The following is a 26217-nucleotide window of genomic DNA, read 5'->3' on the forward strand; positions in this document are numbered from 1 at the left end:
ATCTGATGTACCGACCAGGTCGCACCATTCCTCACGCGGATGCGTTGAGCCGATGTCCGTTATCTATACCTGTTACAGACCCTGCTCCCATTTCCACCGTATTAGCCATAGAGTCGTGCCCTATCAAAGTATCTGCTGCCACAATTGCTTCCGAATCAGCAAAAGACCCTGTTCTCTCTGTGGTGATGTCATGGATTTTACGCGGTTGGCCCTCTTCTTGCAGTGAGCCTTCGTTTGTACCGTACTGGGTCCGCCGAAAGGAACTGTCTGTGTTACGGGGATGTGTGTTATGGGGTTCAAGGGTAGTTATTCCCCCATATTTACAGTCTAGAGTGTTGGAGTTAGTACACATTGGCCACCCCGGAATAGTCCGGATGAAAGCGTTAGCGAGAGGCTACATCTGGTGGCTGGGGTTAGACAAGGCAGTGGAAAATAAGGTTGCCAGTTGTCAACCTTGTCAACAAAATCATACAGCCCCTCCTGCAGCTGCCCCCCTTCAGTGGGAAAATCCCAATATGCCTTGGTCCAGGATTCACATCGACCTTGCGGGTCCGATGGAAGGAAGGATGCTTTTGATAGTGGTTGATGCGTACTCGAAGTGGGTAGAGGTCAAGATTATGTCATCTACAACAACAAGAGACATTATCAGGGGGCTATCAGCTCTATTTGCAACTCACGGGTACCCTGACGTCATCGTTTCCGATAACGGTCCACAATTTGTTTCTGGGGGGTTTGAGGCCTACCTCGCGGGGTTAGGTATTCGTCACGCTAGGACTGCCCCGTGGCATCCGGCCAGCAATGGCATGGCGGAGAGAATGGTGCGCAGCACTAAAGAGATGCTGTCTAAAATCACCCGAGGTACGCTGCAGGAGAGAGTAGATGAGATGTTATTGGCTCAACACACCACCCCTTGCACTTCAACATCAAAGGCCCCCTCTGAACTTTTAATGGGACGGAGATTGCGAATTGTGTTAGACAGACTTCATCCTCTGTACACTGAACCTGAACGAGAAATTACAGCTGCTCGATGTTTTAGAGCCGGGGACTTGGTTTTTGCCCAAAACTTCATGGGTTCGCCTAGATGGGTTGCCGGCACTGTTAGCGGTACCCGGGGGCCTCGAGCATATACAGTGGTGTTGTCTGATGGGCGAGAGTGGCATCGTCATGTGGACCAATTAAGAGCCAGGTCAGCTGATGTACTTGACCCAGGGAGAGAGGAAGAAGGTCCTGGCCATGGGGAGGGCATTCCTTGTTTGGAGTATTCCGTCCTAGAGAGGGATGAGTTACACATGGGTCCTCCCCAGATGTTTACGGGGAACGATGGGGAACCCCCAAAGGTCCCAACAGTCGAAGCCGAGGGTTTGGCCGAAGGAACAGTGGAGTTAAAGGGCCCACAAGTGTTATCTAGAGAAATCAAAGGGCACCAGAGCATGCCTCGTTGTTCGGGGCGCACCAGACGTAGGCCGGCATACCTGGATGATTTTGTATGCTCCCCCCCCTAGGGGAAAGGAGTGTCATGTTCTAGGCTACCAGCAGGGGGAGACTTTTGGCGGGAGTAGTCTTGTGTTCTGATTGGTTAATTGGGAAGTATAAAACCCTGTCTTTGTGTTTTGTTACCTCAGTTCTGTGTTTAAATAAAGTTGAGTTATACCTGCCTTGACTGCTCAGTTCCTTCACTACACAAACCATTTGGTTGATGGTCCGCAAAGCCTTAAATGAAGCCAAGGCTGCTTGTAAAGCACAAGCAGACAAGAAATGAACAGAACCTTAACCTTATAAAGTGGGGGGCAAAGTTTACCTTTCCACAACGTTTCTAAAATCTTTGCAACAGTTGAGTCCTAAATATATTGGGCCTTTCCCTATAGATTGTATAATTAATCCTGTCACAGTGGAATTACATCTTCCTAAATCATTATGGCAAAGCCACCCCATTTTCCATTGCAGCTTATTGAAGCCTGAAGTCTGTTCTGTCCCCTGTTATGGTAGAAGGTGAACAACATTTTGAGATTTAGAAAATTCTTGACTCTAGGAAATTCCATGAGACCACTCAGTATCTGGTGGCTTAGAAACACCTCCCCATCACACATAATGAATGGGTTCACAAAAAACATGTGCATACCTCTAAATTAATACTTCATCAATTGTATTTTATTGATTAAATATTTCATCAATTGTACCCTGACAAACCTTGTTCATTTAATGTTTCCTTTGTCTCCCCTTCCCTCTTCTGTTTTCTTTCAGATGGACTTCCTGTTTTTCTAGAATGGGTGGCATATCAGGTCCCAGATATTTGTACAGGGAAGTTGGCATTTTGGTGGGAGGAATGGGGGAGAAATGGAGTGATCTTCTGTTTCTGTTTCCTGCATTATTGTGCTTATCTCTATATGAAGTTTCTATTTCTGTTTCCCTGTGATTATGTAGTGAGGGAGGGATTTGGTTAGCATTGTTTTAAATATCTGGTTTTAAGTGAGAAACTTCAGTTCTTGCCTAGATCTCTTGTTATCAAATCCTTTCAATAAAAACTTCTTTTGGAACAAATGCAGTTTCAAAAGTCCTGCATTCTTGGGAAGATTGGAGAGGTAAGATCTTACAAAGGCATGGACTTCGTCACAATGCCAGAATACCAAAGGGATTCCCCCCTCCTCAATTAGTTTGACAGACTGGCTGTCAACACTAAAAACAGCATGGGAAAACATCAAGAAGGTGCTAGCTAAAGTGACATAGACCTATAAGAAACAGGCAAGCAAACACCAAGCCCCATAATAACCATTCTAGCTGGGGAGGGGGCTATCTTTCCACAAAATACTTGAGCTAAAACCTTGCCAGTAAGAAGCTGGTATCCAAGTTCATGAGGCCATTCCCCATAGTGAAGATCATCAACCCGATCCTGATGCAATTAAAATTGCCTCAGCTGCTAGAGAAGATACAACTGTTATTCCATGGAAGCCTCTTAAAGGGTAGTGAAGCTCCAGTGAAGCTCCAGTGGTCATAGGGTGGCAAACCCATTATGAGGTGCAATGAATCCTCAACTTGAGGTGGTACAGGAGACAGATCCAATATTTAATCAAGTGAAAGGGCTATCCCTTATTAGAGGCATGTTGGGTAAAGAGTAGAAACATCCAGAATGACATAGCTAAATTCCACGCAGACATCCCAAAGAAGCCTCTGGAGGAATCGCAACCCCAAAATCTATATATGTACTCAAACTGTCTTTGCTTTGCCTTCAGGAAGTGAGGGGAGTGGAATGTCAACTTGCAAAGCATCACTGACCTGCTCTCAAATTGCCATAGGCAAGGGGAATCAGAAAACAAATTTTGCAGCTGCATCAAGGAGCTGGTATCTCAGACAAAAGAAAGCACATTCCAACCAATATGCCAAAGTTATCTCCATGGAAATCAGAAGGACATGATTTTTACAACCTGTAAAATTGCTTCAGGAATGTAGTTAATGATGCATATTGGGGGGAGGGGAAAACAAAGGCAAAATGTGAATTAATTGAGGACAGAGTTGGCCCCACCTGGTTCGGGCCAGCATGAAGCACCCAATAAATAACTGGATTAACTTTGAAACTTGGCTTAAGGCTTATGATTTAATTAGGGCATCTTTCAGAATCCTGACAACCGCCATTAATTGTCCCCGGGGTGTTATCAGTTTTGGGGGTATGCCATTTGGATCCTATCTGGATCTCCAGATGCCACATCGACTGTCCTTGAAACAGTGCACACAATATTTCCACTGTTTCAGATACCCCCTTAAGTATATTCCAGCAGGGAAGAATTTCCTGGCGGACATCTTATCCCAGATACTAAATATAACAGCCAACGGGAAGAGGTAATCCATGCCATTATAAGCCACACTCCTCAACAAATAGCCCAGGTAAAAGGTGAAACATTTATACAATCAGAAGAGAAACCAGAATATGGAATAGCCACCTGAAATAGAAAGAGGGGAGTGTACAGTGAAAAGATTGAGATAAATTGAATAATAAAATTAAAATTGGAATGTAATTTAGGTTATGATATTACTGTTTTTAAATGATAATATATGCATATTAAGGTATATGTAATATTATGTATGTTTCTGATGTGGAAAAAAATAAAAATAAAACATGTTTACAAAAAACCCCAAAACAGCACCGGTGTCAAACAGAGATTCTGCAGCGAGCATGAATGTGAACATCTCCAAATTCTGGAGTTACTGGCCAATCCATGGTTCTGAGAGCATCTGCAACTACTTACTCACTGGGATGGCTTAACATGGAAGGACAGTAAGGTATGCCTGCTGCAAACTCTGAGGTTGCAAATGCTCTAGCAGCATCATGATGTCAAACAAGCTGGCCATTTTGGGTTTCTCAAAACCTTAAATCTAGCCAAGCACCAATTCCCAAATGAAGACTGCTATAGAGGACGATGTTAAGAGGTGTCCAGCACCATTCCCCGTAAGCTGCGCGCGTGCACTCCAAAATACCCCACGCACAGCCTTTTCCTCGAGCGCGCGCTCCCCATCCCCCTGCCAGCCCGCAGGGGGGGCGGGCAGGGAGGCACGGGCAGTAGAAGGGAGCCACGGCCGCCCCTGCCTCTCCATGGTGCCTCCGGCCCCCTTGCGCTCCTGGCCTCTGGGCCCTGCCCCCCCGCCCCCCCGATCCACCCCCTCTCCTCCTCTGCCGCCTCCTGCCTTGGGCGAGACTTCTCTTGTGGTGGCTGCGGCGGCAGCTTTGGCTTCTCGGGACGAAAGCGCTCCCAGCCAGGGGGCTGCGAGAGGGGAGGGGTGGGCATTCCCAAAACGGATGGAGAAAGCCCTCTCTCGCAGCCCCCTGTCTGGGAGCACTTTCGCTGCGAGAGAGGGCTTTCTCTGTCCGTTTTGGGAATGCCCGCCCCTCCCCTCTCGCAACCCCCTGGCTGGGAGCACTTTTGTCCCAGACTTCCAGCAAGGGGGCTGTAGTAGAGGCAGGGCAGGCGTTCCTGAAGCGCTCGGAGAAAGCACTCTCGCAGCCCCCTCGCCGCCTCACAGCTGATCACCCTGCCGTCACCCCGGCCTACTGCTCAATGCCGCTGCTAAGAGAAAGAGAGAGAGAAAGGGGGGAGAGAGAGATAGCAAGAGAGAGAAGAGAAAGAAAGCAATAGAGAGAGAGAAAGAAAACAAGAGAGAGAGATGAAAGGGGGGGAGAGAGAGCTAGCAAGAGAGAGAAGAGAAAGAAAGCAATAGAGAGAGAGAAAGAAAACAAGAGAGAAAGAGAGAGAGATGAAAGGGGGAGAGAGAGCTAGCAAGAGAGAGAAGAGAAAGAAAGCAAGAGAGATAGAAAGAAAGAGTGAGAGAGAGAGAAAGCAATAGAGAAAGAGAGAGAGAGAAAGAGCAAGAGGGGGAGAGAGAAAGAGAGAGAAATGACTCTTGATTTAAAGCATATGGTAAAAAGCACCCAAATAATAAGAGAAACCCCCCCCCAGCTGTTTGTGTGTGTGTGTGTGTGTGTGTGAACTCTTGAACCATTTCCAATAGCTCACCTGTTATTGGAAATGGTTCAAGAGTTCACACACACACACACACACACACACACACACAAGGGGAGAGGAGACAGGGATGGAAAAAGAGAAGATAGTAATAATAGTAATAGATTTTGGTTTTGTTTTATTATTAATTTCTTTTAATAAAAAAGGGAATCTTTTTCTTATTTGTTTGTTTGTTTGTTTGTTTGTTTGTTTGCTATTTATTTATTTATTTATTTATTTATTTATTTATTTATTTATTTATTTATTTATTTATTTATTTATTTATTTATTTATTTATTTATTTATTTATACTTCTATGCCGCCCAGTCCCAAAGGGACTGTCGCTCAGACACTATACTTTTCCACCCACACCGGAAAAAAATTAGAGGGAACATTGATGTCCAGTATGTGTGATTACAAAACCAGGGTATTTCATGTTTAGTCATGTTTCATGTTCAGTCATGTTCAGGGAAGCCACTTGGGCTCCTCCAGTCCGTGATTGACCTGACTTGGCCTTGGGAGGAGATAGACATGAACTTTATTGTGGAGCTCCCTAAGAGCCTATGGACAGACCATGATATGGATGTTTGTTGATTGATCTGTTTTCCCCAACTTGTCCTCTGCATGGAGACTAGCTAAATTATTCCTCACGCACATTGAGTCCTCGGAGAGGGGCGGCCTACAAATATAAATTATTATTATTATTATTATTATTATTATTATTATTATTATTATTATTATCTACCATCTTCACAGGGTTCCACAGAGAATTATATCAGACCGGGGCTGCGGTTTACAGCTAAATTCTGGTAGGAGTGCATTTGCATGATTGGTTCCCTCTGTGGCCTTAGCTCAGCAGTTCATCCACGTACCAGCAGAGAACACTAACGCTATGATGGAGAGCAATGTTCCCTCTAATTTTTTTTCGGTGTGGGCGAAAAAGTAGTGTCTGAGCAGCACATTAGGTGAGCCCTTCAGGACTGGGCAGCATAGAAGTCAAATTAAATAAATAAATAAATAGATAAATAAATAGAGGAATGAATGAATGAATGAATAAATAAATAAATAAATTTTCATGCCTGAGTGCCTGATTTTTTTTCACAGATATCACCCAATTATTGCGTAATTATTTGGGGCTTGGTGCTGGGGCAGAATAAGATCCCTTCCCACTATGTTATTCTTTTATTCTGGTTGCGTAATTATTGACATCACTAGCATACAAAGATTCCAACTGAAATTAGCATGATCAATAATTTAAAGAACGGAAGACTACAAATAGGCAAACTTAGATCAGCCGATGTGCAAGGGAAGAATCCATGTTAAGCTTGTTTATATCTTGTTTGTTAACCAAACTAATTTATGAGTGGAAATAATAGATTTAAAAGATATACAGTGGTACCTCATGATACGAACCCCTCGTCATACGAACTTTTCGAGATACGAACCCAGGGATTAAGATTTCTTTGCCTCATCTTAAAAACACTTTCCGTCTTACGAACCTGAGCCCGGGTTCGTGGGCTCTCTTACTGCGCATGTGCTCTTACTGACAGAGGGATTCCCCTGCCTTGTGACTGCCCCTGATTGGATTTTCCATTCGTTTCCCCGCCCACCGGGATTCCCCGCCTCGCGACTCCAGCCGAAGCACCTGGGCCAGATGACCCCCTTCCTCATCCATCTGCATGGCGGGAGGTGAAGCGCTGGAGGGGGGTGTCAGGCTGGCCCTCCTGCCTCCCCCCCCGAGCCAAAAACCCAAAGCCTTGCTGCTGCAGCCACCGCCGGAGGCTTAAGCCTCCCAATCCTCCCCGTCCCTCGCTGCTGCGGTGAAGACATTTGGGTTTTGGCTGGGGGGGGAGGCAGGAGGCAGTTCTGCCGGATACGGGTGATGGGTGGGACAGAGGGGCGGGGTAAAGCCTCTTTCGGCAGCTGGGGAGCTGCCCAGCTTTGCCTTTTTGGCTGGGAGGGGAGGTGAAGCGCTGGGGTGGGGGGTGTCAGGCCAGACCTCCTGCTTCCCCCCCAGCCAAAAACCCAAATGTCTCTGCTGTAGCAGCTGCTGCAAGAGGCTTCCCCGCTCCTCACCCGTGGACGGCAGAAGAACGCTCGGCGGGAGGCAAAGCAGTCAGGACATCCCCCACCCCAGCGCTTCGCTTCCCATCGGGCAAAAGCACTCGGAAGACCCCAGTTGAGGGGCGGGGAGGATCAGGAGGCTAAGTCTCCTGCAGCGGCTGCTGTGGTGGGGACCTTTGGGTTTTTGGCTGGGGGGGATGGTGAAGCGCTGGGGTGGGGGGGAAGGTGAAGCACTAGGGTGGGGTGGCCGAACCTCCTGCCTCCCCCCCAGCCAAAAACCCAAATGTCTTCGCCGCAGCAGCTACTGCAGGAGGCTTCCCCTCCCCTCACCCGTAGCCGGCAGAAGAGCGCTCTTGCCCGGCGAGAGGCAAAGCACTGGGGGGGGGTATCAGGACACCCCCCCACCCCAGCTCTTCACCTCCCGCTGGGCAAGAGCGCTCAGGAGGCAGTTCTGCCGGATACGGGTGATGGGTGGGACAGAGGGGTGGGGTTAAGCCTCCTTTGGTGGCTGGGGAGCTGCCCGGCTTTGCCTTTTTGGCTGGGAGGGGAGGTGAAGCGCTGGGGTGGGGGGTGTCAGGCCGGACCTCTTGCCTCCCCCCCAGCCAAAAACCTAAATGTCTCTGCCGCAGGAGGCTTCCCCGCCCCTTGCTTGTGGCCGACAGAAGAGTGCTCTTGCCCGGCGGAAGGCAAAGCACTGGGGGGGGTGTCAGGCCGGACCTCCTGCTTCCCCCCCCAGCCAAAAACCCAAATGTCTTTGCCACAGCAGCTACTGCAGGAGGCTTCCCCGCCCCTCGCCCGTGGCCGGCAGAAGAGCGCTCCTGCCCGGCGGGAGGCAAAGCCCTGAGGGGGGTATCAGGACACCCCCTCCCACCCCAGCTCTTCACCTCCCATCCGGCTGCCGTGGAGGTGAGGGGGGCGTGGCGTCAGGAGCTTCTTCCCGAGCTTCTCCCCACCGATCGGAAGGGCAAGGACACTGTGGGGAGAAACTCCTGACATCCCCTCACCACCACAACAGCTTCTGCTGGCTGGGAAGCTTGGCTTTGTACAAAGCTTGGAGAGGCATCCGGACCTGGAGAATTGAACTTTCAAGGAGGGTGGGAGCGCTGCCGGTTGACAAGCCGCAAGGCAGCTTCCCTCACGTGTCAATGCACCCACGAGGCTCCCTCCAGGCAGCCTGTGCTGTCTCCCCCCCTCCACCCGCCCCCCCCAACAAGGATCCGAATGCCAGCAGCAATGAGGCAAAAGGGGTGAATTTTGGGCTTGCACGCATTAATTGGTTTTCCATTGATTCCTATGGGAAATATTGTTTCGTCTTACAAACTTTTCACCTTACGAACCTCCTCCTGGAACCAATTAAGTTCGTAAGATGAGGTATCACTGTATTTGCTCCCAACTAGTAAATTATGTTCACAGAAGGCTTCATTTTAACAGAAGGATACAATTGGTTGCATGTTTCTTTGGCTATAAATGCCAACTAGCAGTGGAATATACTAAATATCTTGCTAAATATCAATCTAGTCACTGAAGTATAATACATTTGCTGATTTCTCCAGTTCAAAGTTTGGAAATGTAAATTATCATATTGCTTAATGTTCAATTTTATAAGAGCTCTGTTTTAAGAGAACAGTCTGAGATAGCTTATCTACAATTTTGTTCAGGAAACTATCTTTACTGCCCAAAAGCAATTTTCACTAAATCTGACTAAGCCCAACACTTATTACAAAAGTGAGTATCTCAATATACCTTTTTGTGACAGTTTCCATCATTTTCCAGCCATAGCTGATGTGGGGGGGGGGGGAGTTTCCTACTGTTCTGAGCCTGGAAGTGAAATCTGTGGCATCTCACTATGATACTATTCAGTATTCCAAGTGTAAGGCCACACGTGGAATACTGAATTCAGTTTTGATCACTATGATGCAAAAAGGATGTTGAGACTCTAGAAAAAGTGCAGAGAAGAGCAACAAAGATGATTAGGGGACTAAAACACATGAAGAACGGTTGCAGGAACTGGGCATGGCTATTTTAATGAAAAGAATGACCAGGGGAGACATGATAGCAGTGTTCCAATATCTCAGGGGTTGCCACAAAGAAGAAGGTGTCAACCTATTCTCCAAAGCACCAGAAGATAGGACAAGAAGCAATGTGTGGAAACTAAACAAGGAGAGAAGGAACTTAGAACTAAGGAGAAAATTTCTGACAGTTAAAAAAATGAATGAATCCGTGGAACAGCCTGCCACCAAAAGTTGTGAATGCTCCAACACTGGAAGTTTTAAAGATGTTGGATACCCATTTGTCTGAAGTAATGTAGGGTTTCCTGCCTAAGCAAGGGGTTGAACTAGAAGACCTCCAAGATCCCCTCCAACTCTGTTGTTATTATTATACAAGGCAGTTAGAAAATGTTTCACATTTTAAAATATCTATACAAGTCACAAAATATATCTCTTTAGAGGAACATCTTCCCACCTTATATACAGTACTTCCAGAAACCAAGAATAACCATAAACAACTTCTACATCCACATGCTCCAGGTCAGGAAACTGACTTGAACTATACTGTATAGTTCCAACAGAGATCTGTTTGACATGCCTTGATTGTTAATAAATCTACTTTCACTCTATCTAGGACTTTCAGCTGACTTACACTTTAAGGAGGTTGTTTTGTTTTGTTTTGTTTTTGTTTTTTTGCAAAAGCAACATTATTTAGCAGCAATTAAAAGTGCCTTCAGAGACTTAAAAAAGTACAATATCCAATTAGAAAAGGCCATACTTTTAAACATTTGTACAGAAATAAGTTGCTGAATACCCCCCCCCCCCCTGAAAATATGACATCTGTACAATAGATTTATTGGGTTGGATTGTATTCTTTATTGGCCAAGTGTGATTGGAAACACAAGGAATTTGTCTTGGTGCCTATGCTCTTAATGTATATAAAATATAGATTTGTCAAGAGTCATGAGGTACAACACAATGATTGTCATAAGGGTCAAATCAGCAATGAAGAAACAATCAATATTAATAAAAATCTTAGGATTCAAGCAACAAGTTACAGTCATACAGTCCTAAGAGGGAGGAAATGGGTGATAGGAATGATGAGAAAAAACTAGTAGAAATAGAAGTGCAGACTTAGTAAAAAGTTTGACAGGGTTGAGGGAATTATTTCTTTAGTAAAGTGATTTACAATAAAATTATTTACAGTAAAATTTATTTACAATAAAATTAGAAGGGAACTTGTCATTATCCTGCATAGAAACATTAAACATGACCAATTTGCTTTTGGTTACATACATGGCCTTGTAAATCCTCTACAAAAAACTTGCAGAGCAGATAATCAGATGACAACTCTGCTAAGTATCAAAATGCCACTTAAATAGTTGAGCTATTTCAAACTAGATTTTGCTCTCTCTCTTCCTTCCTACCTTTCTCTTTCTCTATCTCTTCTTCCCTCTCTCTCTTTCTCTCTATTTCTTTCTCTCCCTTTTTCCCTCTCTCTCTCTCTTTCTTTATTCCATTCTTTTTTCTCTTTCTCTCTCCCTCCCCTCCCTTCCACCTTCTTTCTCTCTCCCTCCCTCCTTCCCTACTTCTCTTTCTTCCTCCCCCCTTTCTCTCCACTCCCTCTCTTTCTTTCTCTTTCTTATGGGCCCCAGTGCTTCCACTGCTCCATATTCTGCTGAGCAGCTTCTAGAGCAAACTAAAGCGTGGGAGTGCTGAGAACCGGCATCGTGCTTCCCCCTCCTTAAAGCCCCGGCTGACAATGGGCGAGTCTCCTGCGGGTGGCTGGCAGGCAATGCTGGAAGGCTGTTGACCTTTCTACCTCCCTCCCTCCCTCTCTCCCTCAAATCCTGCCAGACGTGGCTCTGGGGCTGGGCTGGGATTGGATGACCAGCAGGTCCCACCCACAGCCCCGTGCCTGTCTGCCTTTCACCCTGCCTTCTGCGTCCCCTCGAGTCTGTTTACCTCTCTCTCTCGGCTTCTCTTTGTGTCTCGGCTTCCCTCTGTCTCAGCGGGGATGGTGGGCGGGGGCTCCCTGAGCCTCTTCCCTCCTGGGCGATGTGGGAGCTATAGCTCCAGAAGGTGTGGCGCCCCCACCAACTAGCCAAGGAGAGAGCAGCCATCAGGTGGGCGGAATAGCGGTCAGCTCCTGTGTAACTTTTAAAAACACTGTGTGACAGGCCGTTTCTGGGCGCGCAGGCTTGCACCCGTGGATCTTAGAGGGAACAGTGGTAGAGAGGTATCTCAGGTGTTATGTCACCTACCAGCAAACCAACTGGTCAGAGCTCCCACCATTTCCAGAGGTGGCACATAATATGTTTGGGTGGTTAATGCAGTGGAGTTTGTTCCTATTCCTTCCCCTACTAGTCCAAACGATTGGATGAAACTCTAAAGGGTGTGTGGAGCACTGTGAAGGCGGCTTTGAGGAAAGTGGCTGAAACCCACAGGGGCCAGGCTGACAAAACCCAGGTTCCACATAAGCCCTTTTGGGTAGGGGAGAAGGTGTATCTCAATTCAGCCACTATGGAGTTGAAACTTCTCTGGCTATTGGAAAATATTCACCCTATATTTCACAACAGTCTGCTGAAGCCTATAAGGAAGTTCATCATCCAACCCTTACTGATGCAGCCGCAGGGCCCAGTAGTGGTGGGTGAGGACCCCTATGAAGTAGACCAGGTATTGGATTCCTGAATCCATAAGGGAAAACTACAATACCTGGTACAGTAGAAGGGATACCCATTGACAAGTGCCTACTGGGTGGTGGATAGAAATGTGAGGGCAGCTCGACTAATCTGAAGATTCCACAATAAATATGTCCACAAACCAAGGGGGAAGGGGATAAGTGTAGCAGATTATCTGTTAATGTAATGCCTGTGTTTACTGTCTTCTAAGAGTGACCCTTGTAGAGGGGAGTTGCCTGTCAAACCCAAGTCTGGGATTTGCCATACTTGGGGGGGGGGGAGTTGGGTGGTGGGCAAGTGTAGGGCGAGCCCCAGCAGCCAGCTGTTCGGCCACATGGCAGGGAGTCATTCTCCAGCCACCGAACAGTGGATTGAAGCAAAGCTGATTGGCAGTGATGGGCGAGGCTCAACTGATCAGCAGCAAGCCAGGGAGTTTGCAGACGATCAGCTGTTCAACAATGCCAAAATCATTGGAGCTGCCATCAAGAATAAATTACTTTCTGGCTGGGCAAGCAGCTGCGCCTGGCTTCTGGATGGAGGCGTGCCCAAAGGCTGGAAGATACCTATCAAAAGCAATGGAAGGCAAATGCTCCTAGCACTGACTTTTCCATGAACTTGCTACAAAGGACTTTTTGCAACTCATAGTGTGCCAAGGCTTTGGTCTAAAGAACCTTTTGTTTGGTTCCAGAGTGAGTAAGCTTCTCTTTCATTTAGGTCCGGTGCTCAGACCATTTAGAACACGGCTGCCCGAGGTCAAACACAATCCTCATGCGGCCCTCAATGAAAATGAGTTTGACACCCCTGCAATAGATTATTGTCTACACACAACAAATATAGCTTATTTTGCTGAAAATAATGCTTAAATATTACTAATCAATAAGTTATATGTGTAATTGGCAGTAACTTTTTTAAAGTAACATAGAAATATACTCACACGGATAATAAATCTAATGGCTGCACATCCAGAAGTAGCCATTACTTTTGCGCTATTAGGGACAAGATTAAATAGAGTGGGCACAATGGCCTCTGCTCCATGGTCAAATTTGTTTCCCAGTACTGTAGAAAGATGGCTGCGTAGAATGAAATAAAGCAAATTATCAAAATTCATTTAACTGCTAATATAAATTCTTTTAACAATTCATCATATCACAAAACACTTTCTAGAATATTTAATTTTCCAAAACCTATTACTTGACATAAACCTTTAAGAACTTTCCTACTGGAGTCAAGAATGAATAGGCTGAAAGACTGGATATAAAAATGAATGGCAAATTAGAATGAAATACAATCAAGTGATTTGTTCATGTAGAGAATAGATAGTGATCAAACAGAAACACACACACACCATACACACTGGATAAATCCAGAGAAAGGGAAAATAAAATTATGGTTACATGAAAAAGGTGTTAAATTAATTAGAATATGAGCATAACATTTTGCAGTTATTTGTTTTGAAAGGAAATACTGAACTGAGTAGGCATGCATAATTATAAATTATGCCGGTATGCCAGCAAAACTATTAAGTGGAACTATATGCTACAACAGTTAATAACCTAACTTCATGCTATTTTTATTGTTCCAATTTCATTTCTTATATAAAATTCAAGATATTGCATTAAACAACGATGCCAGCTGGTTTCAAAGAATACATTTTTTCAGGGTTTCAAAGAATACATATTTTTGTAGGTTTCTATAGAACTTTAGGATTTTATGCAGCAACCCAGCTCTGCTTATTATGGGCCTTCTCAATGTTGGTCTCCTTTTGGAATGCCCTTTTGGCTTGCTTACATATTGTGTTTTTGGTACCAAGAATATCCATTTTGGTACCCAAAATCTTTTACTATATTATGTTAGTTGGATTTTCCCGCAATCCATGCCCATTTATCTTATGTTGATTTTAGTTGTGCGCTTTTATCATTTACTCAATGATTAATTTGTAATTGTAATTTTAAGAATCCACCACACTTAATCCAATGAAAATAAACTTCTATGAAGGATTTTTGGATCTATTTGCAAAAACTGAAAGACAAATGATTTCACTAGGTAAATAAATGTCTGTAGACATAGTTAGTCCAATACTATTTGATTCAGCTAGATTAAATAGATAATTAACACCTGATTTAGGTGGCCTGAGTTTTTTAGTATTTTAAAATCATTTTAAAAAGTTGCAATAAAGTTAGAATTCAATCTAGAATAGCAGATTATAATAATTTTTATATACAAGTAGTCCTTGTGTTAAGAATGTAATAGAACTTGCCCATTCCATTCATAACTAGTGTTGGGCGAACCGAACTTGCATAGTTCAGGTTCGTGCCTAACCTTGCTTTGTTCGGCATGCCGAAGCCGAACTTTTTAAAAAGTCTGTGTTCAGCTTCGGTGTTTGAACAAACTCCGCAATACCTCAATCAACAGCCTTGTTGTAAGCTGAAGCCATGCTGTATCCGGGCAGGAAACGCAAGGACCGGTGATTGGCCAGCCAGACGCATGGCTGCGATTGGTCGGGAGAGACACCTCACCTTGCCTGTATAAAAGGCAGGACCATGTGGTCCATCGCCATTAAAAAAGCTATTTGTTAGTTAAAGGACAGTGCTGCTGCTGCTGCTGACAGAGAGAGATAGGTTGGGGAGATTTCTAAGATCACCTAGGTTGCATCTGGTGGCTGCTGCCACTGAAAGGGAGATTTCTAAACTATGCCATTGTTTTCAAAAGACTGGATATCCTAGGCATCCAAAAAAAAAAGGGGGAGATTTTTTTGAGGGCAGTTTTCCTGAATCTTGGAGTTTCTGCCACTGAAAAGGGCATTTCTCAACTATGCCATTTTGTTGCTGCGGGCAGAGCCACCTACCCATCCATCCAAGGCAAAGAAAGTAAAAGACTTGTGTTGACAGGGGGCATTTCTTCTGTTCCCAAGGGGCAGTTCTCAACTGTGCCATTGTGTTGCTGCAGGCAGAGCCACCTACCCATCCATCCAAGGAAAAGAAAGTAAAAGACTTGTGTCGGCAGGGGCAGTTCTTCTGTTCCCAAGGGAAAGTTCTCAACTGTGCCGTTTTGTTGCTGCGGGCAGAGCCACCTACCCATCCATCCAAGGCAAAGAAAGTAAAAGACTTGTGTTGACAGGGGGCATTTCTTCTGTTCCCAAGGGGCAGTTCTCAACTGTGCCATTGTGTTGCTGCGGGCAGAGCCACCTACCCATCCATCCAAGAAAAAGAAAGTAAAAGACTTGTGTCGGCAGGGGCAGTTCTTCTGTTCCCAAGGGGAAGTTCTCAACTGTGCCATTGTGTTGCTGCGGACAGAGCCACCTACCCATCCAAGACAAAGAAAGTAAAAGACTTGTGTTGGCAGTTTACCTGAGTCCTAGGATTTCTGCCGCTGGAAGGGGCATTTCTCAACTGTGTCATTTTGTTGCTGAGTGCCCATACAGCTGCCCATCCAACTGAAAACAAGTGGGAGGCTTTTTTTTTTTTGCAGTTCCTCTGAATCTTGGGGTTTCTGCCACTGAAACGGGCACTTCCCAAGTGTACCATTGTGTTGCTGCAGGCAGAGCCACCTACCCATCCAACAGAAAACAAGTGGGAGGCTTTTTGGGGTGCCACTTTCCCTCCATCTTAGGCTGCCACTGAAAGGGGAACACAACTTGCATAGTTCTGGTACGTGCCTAATTTTGTTGGAAAAAAAGTTTTTTATGTGGGAAAGGTTCACGTAGCTGTGAGAGATATGGGCATTCCAGGAATTAAAATGGGGGTCAGTCATACATTGCCGCTACTGCTCTCTGTCAATTTAATTTTGGGTCAAACACCGGGACACTTCCTTTTCTGCATTTCCTTTTTGTGTCTAATCTAGTGTTCTCTGTCAATTTAATTTTGGGTAAAACACCGGGACACTTCCTTTCTCTGAATTTCCTTTTTCTGTCTAATACAAGGCATCTCCTGCTGTCTGGGCATTTAATTTTGGGTCAAACACAGGGCCACTTTCTGTATCTGTGAATTTACTGTTTTTCTGCCTAATAAAAGGGCTCTACTGCTGTCTGAACATTTAATTTTTACAGGGCATTTAATTTTTCAATTCTAAGTCCACCTGAATGCTGCACCTTCTTCTGTTCCCAATTTTCTTGGGCCAGTGTCACTGCAAGGCTTCAACCATGAAGAAAGCTGCAAAAAAGGGCCATGGCCGTGGTGCTGGTGGTGATGATGGAGCTGGTGCTGGTGCTGCAGGGGCACAGAGAGGGCATGTAACATCTGTGCCTCAAACCCCTAACTATGGTGCAAGCAGGCACCTAGGTTTGGGGCCTATATTGGTAGGGCCCAAAACTGCTTCCAGAGTGGTGAGGCAAGAAGAAGTCAAGGCAGGTGGAGATAATATTGCACGCAATGCTACCAGTTCCATGGTATTGCCTTCCACCACTCCACCTCAGCCGCAAGTTTAGAGCCCTCCTTATCACCCCTCTTCAAAGTAGCAAGGCCGTCTCAGCTACAAGCAGTGGAGTCTTTAATGCTCTTTGATGACACTTCTAACTTGGATGCCATGGGCCGTCCATCTGCCCCATCTCCAGCTGCAGACCTTGGGCTTCCGGATAGCCTTCAGCTGGAGAACAAGGAGGTGTCCAGGGCATCATCTGGGAAGACCATGATGGAGGATGATGAAACCCAAATCCCCGCTCCTGCAGCTTACCGCAATGTTGAGGCTGAGAGGGAGGCTAGCGGGGAGGAGTGGCTGGAAGAAGATGCCAGGGGTGATGACGAGGTGCTAGATCCCATGTGGACCAAAGCCTGGCAGAGTTCAGAGGAGGAAGAGGCCATGGTGGTACCACAGTCTGCTGGTACTCAGTCTGCTGGTACTACTGCCCACCGTGACCAGGGACCGAGCATGCCACATGTGCCACAAAGAATCTCACCAGCATGGCATTTTTTCAAGCAGTTTACAGATGACAAGACAAAGGACAATGCACACTCTGCCACCAGTCCCTGAAGTGAGGGAGAGGTGTTAATAATCTCAGCACCACCTGCAAGAGCAGGCACCTGAATACAAAACATGAGCTTCGTTGGCAACAATACCTTCAAAGCATTCAAACGCCTGGGCCTTCCTCTTCTGCTATGGCTGTCTCGGCCCCTGCCACCGCCTCCCCAACAACAAGGTCACCTATCTCTCCCCAAAGGGACAATGTAGGATCACCACCAACACCACCTCCACCAACAGCACCACTACCACCACCAACACCACCAACACCATTGCCAAGCCTGTCTATACCGTCCCAGGGAAGCTTTCAGCTGTCCATCCCTCAAACTTTGGAGAGAATGTGGATGTTCGGCCCATCTCACCCATGAACCCAGGCCCTGAATGCCAGCATTTCAAAGCTGCTGGCATTTGAAATGCTTCTCTACCGCCTGGTGGAGACAGAAAGTTTCAAAAATTTTATGGAAGTGGCTGTCTCACAATACGTAATTCCCAGCCACTACTACTTTTCACACCAGGCCATCCCTGCCCTCCACCAACATGTAGTGGAGAAAGTTAGGTGTGCACTGCGCAATGCTGTCAGTTCCCGCATCCACATCACCACTGACACGTGGACCAGTAAACATGGCCAGGGCCGGTACGTCTCTCTCACTGCCCACTGGATGAATGTAGTGGCGGCTGGGAATGAAGCGGGAAGCAATTTAGTGCATATCCTTCCACCACCCAGGATTGCTGGGCATCACTCGGTGCCTCCTGTTGCCTCCTCCTCTACTTCCTCCTCTTCACCCTCCACATCCAGTAAGCGCAGTGCAGCAACCTCCGATTTGAGCATGGCCATGGGGAAACGGCAGCAGGTGGTGCTAAAACTCATCTGCTTGGGCGACAGACCACACATTGCCCAGGAGCTGTGGACCAGCATCCAGGGGCAGACAGATTATTGGCTGCTGCTGCTGCTGCACCTGAAGCCTGGGAAGGTGGTGTGCGACAATGGGCGGAACCTTGTGGCAGCCTTGGGCCAAGCAGTGTTGACGCACATCCCTTGCCTGGTGCATGTGCTCAACTTGGTGGTGCATAAGTTCCTGGCCCATTATCCAGACATGTCGGCACTGCTGAATAAAGTGTGTGCCATGTGCCCACACTTTCGCCATTCCCACCCTGCTGCTGCTCACCTATCTTCCCTGCAGAGGAACTTTGGCCTTCCCACCCACTGCCTCATATGCGATTTGCCAACCAGGTGGAATTCCATGCTGCATATGCTGGAAAAAGTGTGTGAGCAGCAGCAGGCAATAGTGGAGTTTCAGCTTCAAAATGCCCGGGTGAGCAGAAGTGCAGATCACCAGCACTTTACCACCAATGACTGGGCCTCCATGAGGAACACTTGTGCTGTGCTGCTGTGTCAGCGCTGATAATGCCATTGACAGTGCTACCATCCCCATCCTTTGCCTACTGGAAAAAACCCTTCAGGCCATGATGGAGGATGTGGTATAGGAGGAAGCAGAGGAGGAGGAGGAAGGCCCATTTTCCGAGGCAGCAGGGGAGTGCATATGTGGCTCACAGGGTGGAAGGCTGGGTCGACAGCAGTCAGGTACTCCGCTGTCCAGCCAGCGTAGAATTTGGGGGAGGAGGAGGAGGACTTGCAGCAGGGCAGCCCCCAGTGCAGCTCACGGGCATCAATAAAGCGTGGCTGGAGGGAGGAGCAGGAGGAAGAGGAGGAGGAGAGACCTGTTACTGACAATCTCTCTTTGACTCAGGGCAGACTGGCTCACATGAGCCACTACATGCTCCAGTGCCTGCGCAATGACCCCAGGGTAGCCCGCATCATCACCTCTGCCAGTTACTGCGTGGCCACCCTGCTGGATCCCCATTATAAGGACAACATCACATCCTTGATCCCAGCACTCAAGCGGGAGTGCAAAATGAGAGAGTACAAACGCACGCTGGTGGACGCACTAGTGGCAGAGTTCCCACAGGAATTGGAAGGCTCAGTGGTGGCACGCAGAGTAGGACACAGTCGCCAATGCAGTAGGGGCACTGGCAGCACCTCACAGGGGAAGGTGAAGATGGCCACAATGTGAGAAAACCTATTCCTAGTCTGCGGAGAGGGGCAGCATACAAATCTAATAAATCATCATCATCATCATCCATCGTCCCACACATCCCCCACCATCAGATATGATTTATTTATTTATTTTTTATTCATTTGTCCAATACACAAATACATAGGAAGAAAAATAGACATATGGTAATATAAATGAGGGAGAAAGTGAACTTAGAGGAGAGGATATATGAAAGGAAGAGAATATATAAGATAGGTGAAAGAAAGGAAAGACAATTGGACAGGGGACAAAAGGCACACCAGTGCACTTATGTACGCCCCTTACTGGCCTCTTAGGAACCTGGAGAGGTCAATCGTGGAGAGTCTAAGGGAGAAGTGTTGGGGGTTAGGGGTTGACACAATTGAGTCCGGTAATGAGTTCCATGTTTCGATAACTCGATTGTTGAAATCATATTTTTTACAGTCAAGTTTGGAGCGGTTCGTATTAAGTTTGAATCTGTTGCATGCTCTTGTGTTATTGGGGTTGAAGCTGAAGTAGTCATTGACCGGTAGGACGTTGCAGCATATCATCTTGTGGGCAATACTCAAATCGTGTTTTAGGCGCCGTAGTTCTAGGCTTTCTAGGCCCAGGATTGTTAGTCTATTTTCGTAGGATATTCTGTTTCGAGTGGAGGGGTGAAGGGCTCTTCTGGTGAAATATCTTTGGACATTTTCAAGGGTGTTGATGTCTGAGATGTGGTATGGGTTCCAGACAGATGAGCAGTAGTCTAGGATGGGTCTGGCAAAAGTTTTGTAGGCTCTTGTGAGTAGTGTGAGATTGCCTGAGCAGAAGCTGCGTAGGATCAGGTTAACAACTCTAGAAGCTTTTTTGGCAATATTGTTGCAGTGGGCTTTAGCACTTAGGTCATTCGATATTAGTATTCCAAGGTCTTTTACTGAATGTGGGTTAGCAGTGCATTTATTCAGTTCGTATGTGCGGTTTGGATTCTTTTTGCCGATGTGGAGGGTAGAGCATTTGTTGGTTGATATTTGAAGTTGCCAGGTGTTAGACCAGTCTGAGACAAAGTCCAGGTCTTTTTGGCGAGTGAGTGTGTTGTCAGTGGTGTTGAAAAGTTTCACATCGTCGGCAAAAAGAACACAGTTGCTTTCGATATGGTCACAAAGGTCATTGATGTAGAGAATGAAGAGAGTAGGACCTAGTACGCTTCCCTGGGGAACGCCGCTTATGACAGGGGTGGTGGTGGAGATGGCGCTACGAATTTTGACAATTTGTTGCCTGTTTGACAGGAATGCAGTAATCCAGTTGTGGATTATGATGGCCCATAATACCAGAAGGCAGAATGTGTCACGCATGATGGATGACTACCTGTCCACGTGTTTCATGGTACTTAGTGATGCCTCCACCCCTTTCAATTTTGGGGTAGGTAAATTGGACACGTGGCCAGAGCTTGCCCTCTATGCCCTGGAGGTGCTGGCCTACCCTGCGGCAAGTCCGAGCGTGTGTTCAGCACCGCAGGAGGGGTCATCACTGACAAAAGGATCCGCCTATCCACAGACAACATGGACATACTTACATTAAAATGAACCAGGCGTGGATCCCATGGGACTTGGCTGTGCCACCACCTGAGTGAGTGGTTAGAGTGTTTGCTACCACCACCACCTCCTCCTCCTCTGCCACTTCCACCTACATCACCTCTGCCCCTTGAATTTCACAGCTGTAAAATTTATGTATGTATGTATGCATATATTCAGGTTTATTTTTGTGCAAATATTTGTGTGAGGTCTGTCTTCGAATTCTGTCAATGGTATAACTGTAGCTGCCCACCAATAAATAAAAAAAATATTTTTGGCACAGATGTTTTCTGAGAGCCTAAATGCATGTCCCTTCCCAGGGGGGTCACCTGGGGAAAGCTGAAATACTTTGCACCAGGCAAATCGGGTTTGGGTTTGGGTTTGGGTTTGGCGAACTTACCTGAACTCCGTCACCAAGTTCGGCCGAACCCAAACTTCGTTGGGTTCGCCCAACACTATTCATAACCCAAGGATTCCTGCTTTCCCACATGCATTTGCTAGTTAAATGCATGGCTTGTTAAGTGCCCAGTGGTGGACAATGTTCCCTCTAATTTTTTTCCCGGTGTGGCTGGAAAAGTATAGTGTCTGAGTGGCAGTCCCCTTGAGACTGGGCGGCATAGAAGTATAAATAAATAAATAAACAAATAAATAAATAAATAAATAAGAAAAAAATCCCTTCTTTTTTATTAAAAGAAATTAATAATAATAATTTTAAAAATCCATTACTATTAAAACTAAAACAACCAGCAAAACCAAAAACATAACTATTAATAGAAACAGGTGAGGGCTGGGGGTTTTTTTTTCTGTTATTATTTAAGTGCTTTTACCATATGCTTTAAATCAAAAGTCACTTCTCTCTCTGTTTCTCTCTCTTTCCTGTCATCCTCAATCATTTTCTCATTTCTCTTTTTTTCTCCCCTTTTTTCTATCATTTCTCTCTCTCTCTTTTCCTTCCACTCTTCTCTCTCTCTCTTGCTTTCTCTGTCTCTCTCTCTCTTGCTTTCTTCCTCTCTCTCACTCTCTTCCTTCCTCTCTCATCTCTCTCTCTCTCTCTTTCTTGTTTTCTCTCACTCACTCTCTCTTCCTTCCTCTCTTCTCTCTCTCTTTCTCTCTCTCTCGCCCAGAACACTGTTTGTGGCCCTCCGAGCCTCATTTTTCATCAGCGGATGCCTCATCAAGTGGAGGTCTGGCTTGAGGATTGCATCCATTTAAGCTTTGACAGCCCTTTGGCTGGTAAGAAGACAGTTTCAGAGGACGCGCCTGCTCCTCCCAAGCTCCACTAGTGCCAACACAAACTTTTTGCAAAGGGCTGCCAAAGCCTGCAGGAACTCAATCTTCCTGCAGGATTCAGTAAGGAAACTGCACACAGAGGAAGACCTTTCCTCCAATTGCAAACATTCAGGCCTCAATTTGCCTACAATACAGTCCTAAAGTGCAAGATCACACAAGAACAATAGCACGAGATCTCACACTACTGATCTCACATGATCTTACAATATGTTACGACTCTGTTTTCTACAAATGTTCTGAAAACCTGAAGCAACAAAGTAGGCAAAGAAACTGTGATAGAAAGGAGATCTTCACAAGGTAAATGAGTCTCCACAGGTGAAGTACTTGTGGAGATCCGCCGTGGGCCGTGGGGGGGGGGGATAGGCAGAGCGAATGTTGCAGAGTCTCTGTGGTCATTTGTAAGAATGAACAATTGCCCTAGTGCTGCAATATTCATAATTTTGGGACTTATTTGTAAATGCTAGGGGGTACATATCTTGTAATTTTGAACATTCGCTAAGGGAACGCTTATAACCCAGGGTTTATCTGTATGCATACACATATTTATGTATGCATGTATGCATTTGAAGATCCAGTATCTTCAAATTTGCTATAATGATTAAATTATAAATCAAAATCTTTAAAATCTACGGCAACTACATATGAGAAAATAAACACTTTTTAATCCTCTGAGTGCAAGCACAAACACTTCCAGTAAGTGCCTGCTAAGTCCTATTATAATTAGTTCTCAACTGTAATTAAGGTCAGAATTATAGTTATAAGTCATGGCAGTTGTTAAGTGGGCTAACTTAATTTTGAGTTGTTACAAAACAGATTGTTTACACAGGTATTTTGTTAATTATATTATTTATACAGTTAGTTCTAAGCTTATCATTGCAAGACTTGGTCAATGAGAAGTGGTTATTACGTGAGATGTCATGTGATGGCTTTGCTTAAAAACTGAAATCCTGGCATTCCTGATTATGGTTATTAGGAGATCTCAGGGGTTGGTTAAGTAGATGAAGTCACAGGTGCCTTGGGTGGATGGGGAAGGCTCTGACTACTGGTACAGGCTGCATGCAAATGCCTCTCTGTTCAGTAGCTGAAAATCTTCCATATCAAAATCCAAACAGGATTTTTTACTCAAAGGTTTTCTCTACCCTGAGGCAATCCGTGATCCTTACCTTATCGCACTGCTTCTCCAAGCAAGATTTTCAGCCTGAACTTTATTTTATTTATTTTTATTTTATTTTATTTATTTGTCAAACAATTATAGGATGATAATTTGTACAAATTAAACATTAGATAAGTAATGATAAAAAGTAGCAAAAGAAGACAATAGGACAGGGACGGTAGACACAATGGTGCGCTTATGCATGCCCCTTACAGACCTCTTAGAAAGGGGGAGAGGTCAATTGTAGATAGTCTAAGGTTAAAGGTTTTGGGGTTAGGAGTAGAAACCACAGAATCAGGTAGTGCATTCCAAGCATTGATTACTCTGTTGCTGAAGTCATATTTTTTTGCAGTCAAGTTTGGAGCGGTTTAAATCTATTTCGTGCTCGTGTGTTGTTGCGGTTGAAGGGGAAGTAGTCGTTAACAGGTAGGACATTTTGGTATATGATTTTATGAACTATAATTAAGTCGGAATGGATACGACGGAGTTGTAAGTTGTCTAAACCAAGAATTTCAAGTCTGGCAGAATGAGATATTTTGTTGTGAGAAGAGGAATGAAGGACTCTTCTTGGGAAATATTTCTGGACTCTCTCAATTGTGTTGATGTCAGGTATGCAATGTGGGTTCCATACAGGCGAGCTGTATTCTAGGATTGGTCTGACAAATGTTTTGTAAGCTCTTGTTAGCAGTTCAAAATTACCAGAGAAGAAGCTGCGAAGGATTAGGTTAACAACTCTTAAAGCCTTTTTGGCAATGTTGTTGCAGTGGGCTCTAGGACTTAGGTCATTGGATATGAGTACTCCAAGGTCTTTGACAGATTGAGGGTTATCAATAAGTTCAATTCCTCCAAGTTTATATTTAGTATTCTGATTTTTTTTTACCAATGTGTAAGACAGAGCATTTAGTGGTAGAGATTTGAAGTTACCAGGTTTTAGACCATTCTGCTATGTACATTCAGCCTTTATTTGGTGACACAAATTTTTATACCAGCTTTTAAAGTTTGAAACATGGCCTGCTTTATTTTTGCGCCAAAGAGTTCTTTTTTTGGTTTGGAGCTTTCTTATTTTTATGGGTAATTTGTTTTTCTTAGTTTTGGTGAATATTAGTGGCACATATAATTTGATGACTCTTTGGATTTCAAGTAACAACATATTGCAGTGGTCTTCAGTAGTGATGCAATCAGAGAAAATTGTGTGCCAGTCGAGAGATGAGAGGTAGGCTTCGATGAGGTTGTAATTGGCCTTTTTGAAGTTATAGTTGGTTGTCCTTTCGTTAAGATGGTTTTTGTGAGGGTGTATGTTTAGGTAAAAGTCAATCATGCTATGGTCACTGTTAGAAAAGGGTTCTTTTATTTGTAGTCCGTAAATTGAGTGTAGACTGTTGCAGAAGATGAAGTCAAGACAATTGTTAAGTCTAGTGTTGTTAGTAGCTAGTTGATCTAGTCCTAGGCTAGTAATGGCATTGTAAAGAGTTGAATGTATGGGTTCAGTGGAACATTCGTTTAGGATCCAGTTTATATGTGGAAGGTTTAAGTCTCCGAGAAATATAATGGATTTCAGAAACTAGCTGAAAGAGCTATCAAAGAATTTCAGTTCTCTGAAATTCTCATTTGCATGCAGTTTGAATTGCAGACAGTTCTTTCTAAAGTCCTCAGAGATGAGAGGGAGTACTCTTGGCAGGCAGCAGCAGCTTGCAATCTTCCCTGCTAGCTTCCCCATTTAACTTTCAAGGAAGCCACAGCGAATATTGCCAAGTGGTGATCACATGATTGATGGAAAACAGTCAGAAGTGTCAACAGGGTGCCGAGCACCCAGATCACATTCATGCTCCTACAATTTGGTAGTGGCATGATTTGCAATGGTCAGAAGTGCTTTCAAATGCTGTTGTTAATTCAAAGCATTATTAAGCTTTGTCATAGTCATAAATAAAGGATTACCTATATAGAAATTTTAAAAAACAAGGCATATCTGGTAATTTCCAACAGGATTCTCAATATTCAGCTACATTCAGCAAGGCACTTTATTTTCTTGATCTGTACTTACGCTACTGTGATGCATGCTTCTCTAACGACCTGTGATCTGAGATCTTTAGCAGATAATTTAAATGCTCCATCCAACAGTCGTAAATGCTGGAAAAAGCCATCATATTGTGCAGCTCCAGCAGCAAGTAATGACCTGACCTTCTTAAGCTGGGATAGTGAAAGAGCACATAAGAATATTAACTTTTCTAAATACAAATATGCTATAATGAATTATATAATCACATTTGAAAATATGTAAAATTTTAAAATACCGCATTAGTGCGCTGATCCCAATCATGTTTATCATCTGACAAGATTTCCCTGATTTTATTTAGTGTTTCTTCAAGTTCACGACTAGAATAAATCTGAAAAGGAAACTTCCAGTCAAATCCATATTTTGTCCAATAAATAATTAAAAACAATTAAGCAGCTAGGTAAGATTGTCTTCAATAGCTGGTGCTACAGTTATGACTTCTATTTTGCAGGATAGCTTCTTAACTGGAAATATCCAATGTGATTTTCATGAAATCTCTTAGTATGAAGAACAAAGACAATGATTAGCAAAGATCAATTATTTGCTAATAGTTTTGATCATATTTTCTTAATTATGAATCAATTAATATAAAATCCAATGTCATAGCTGAAAGCAATGGGAATCTGGCACAGGGATTTTAAGAAAAATACATGGATACCGATAAGAGACTATCGCTGGTTCATATTTTTTAGAATATAGAACTACCACATATTTCAGAATATGAGATGCTCCAAAGTACAAGACACACCTAGCTTTTGGGGAAAACAAGGGGAAAAAATCTGCCTCTGCCTCCCAGCAATTTACCTCCTTGCAGCAAAAGGCCTGTTTTGGTTTCGGCACAGCCTGATTAGCACAAGCAGCTGATTGTCAGTTGGACCAGCCTCCTGATCAGCTGTTTCAGGCTGTTTCATAGTCTAATGCCGC

At 44.8% G+C, this 26217-nt stretch overlaps 1 protein-coding gene across 1 annotated transcript in view; it reads right to left on the minus strand.

Moving 5' to 3' along the window:
- The window catches only part of CLASP2 (cytoplasmic linker associated protein 2), an 817644-nt gene that overhangs the window by 486613 nt on the left and 304814 nt on the right, over positions 1 to 26217 (minus strand). Inside the window, exons 8-10 of the mRNA XM_070727408.1 lie at positions 25532 to 25624; positions 25282 to 25427; positions 13154 to 13289 (exon numbers count right to left, since the gene is read on the minus strand). Coding sequence (XP_070583509.1) covers positions 13154 to 13289; positions 25282 to 25427; positions 25532 to 25624 — 375 coding nt within the window. The remainder of the gene's footprint in view (positions 1 to 13153; positions 13290 to 25281; positions 25428 to 25531; positions 25625 to 26217) is intronic.

Source organism: Erythrolamprus reginae, chromosome Z, assembly GCF_031021105.1.
Source record: "Erythrolamprus reginae isolate rEryReg1 chromosome Z, rEryReg1.hap1, whole genome shotgun sequence".
Classification (NCBI taxonomy): domain Eukaryota; kingdom Metazoa; phylum Chordata; class Lepidosauria; order Squamata; family Dipsadidae; genus Erythrolamprus; species Erythrolamprus reginae.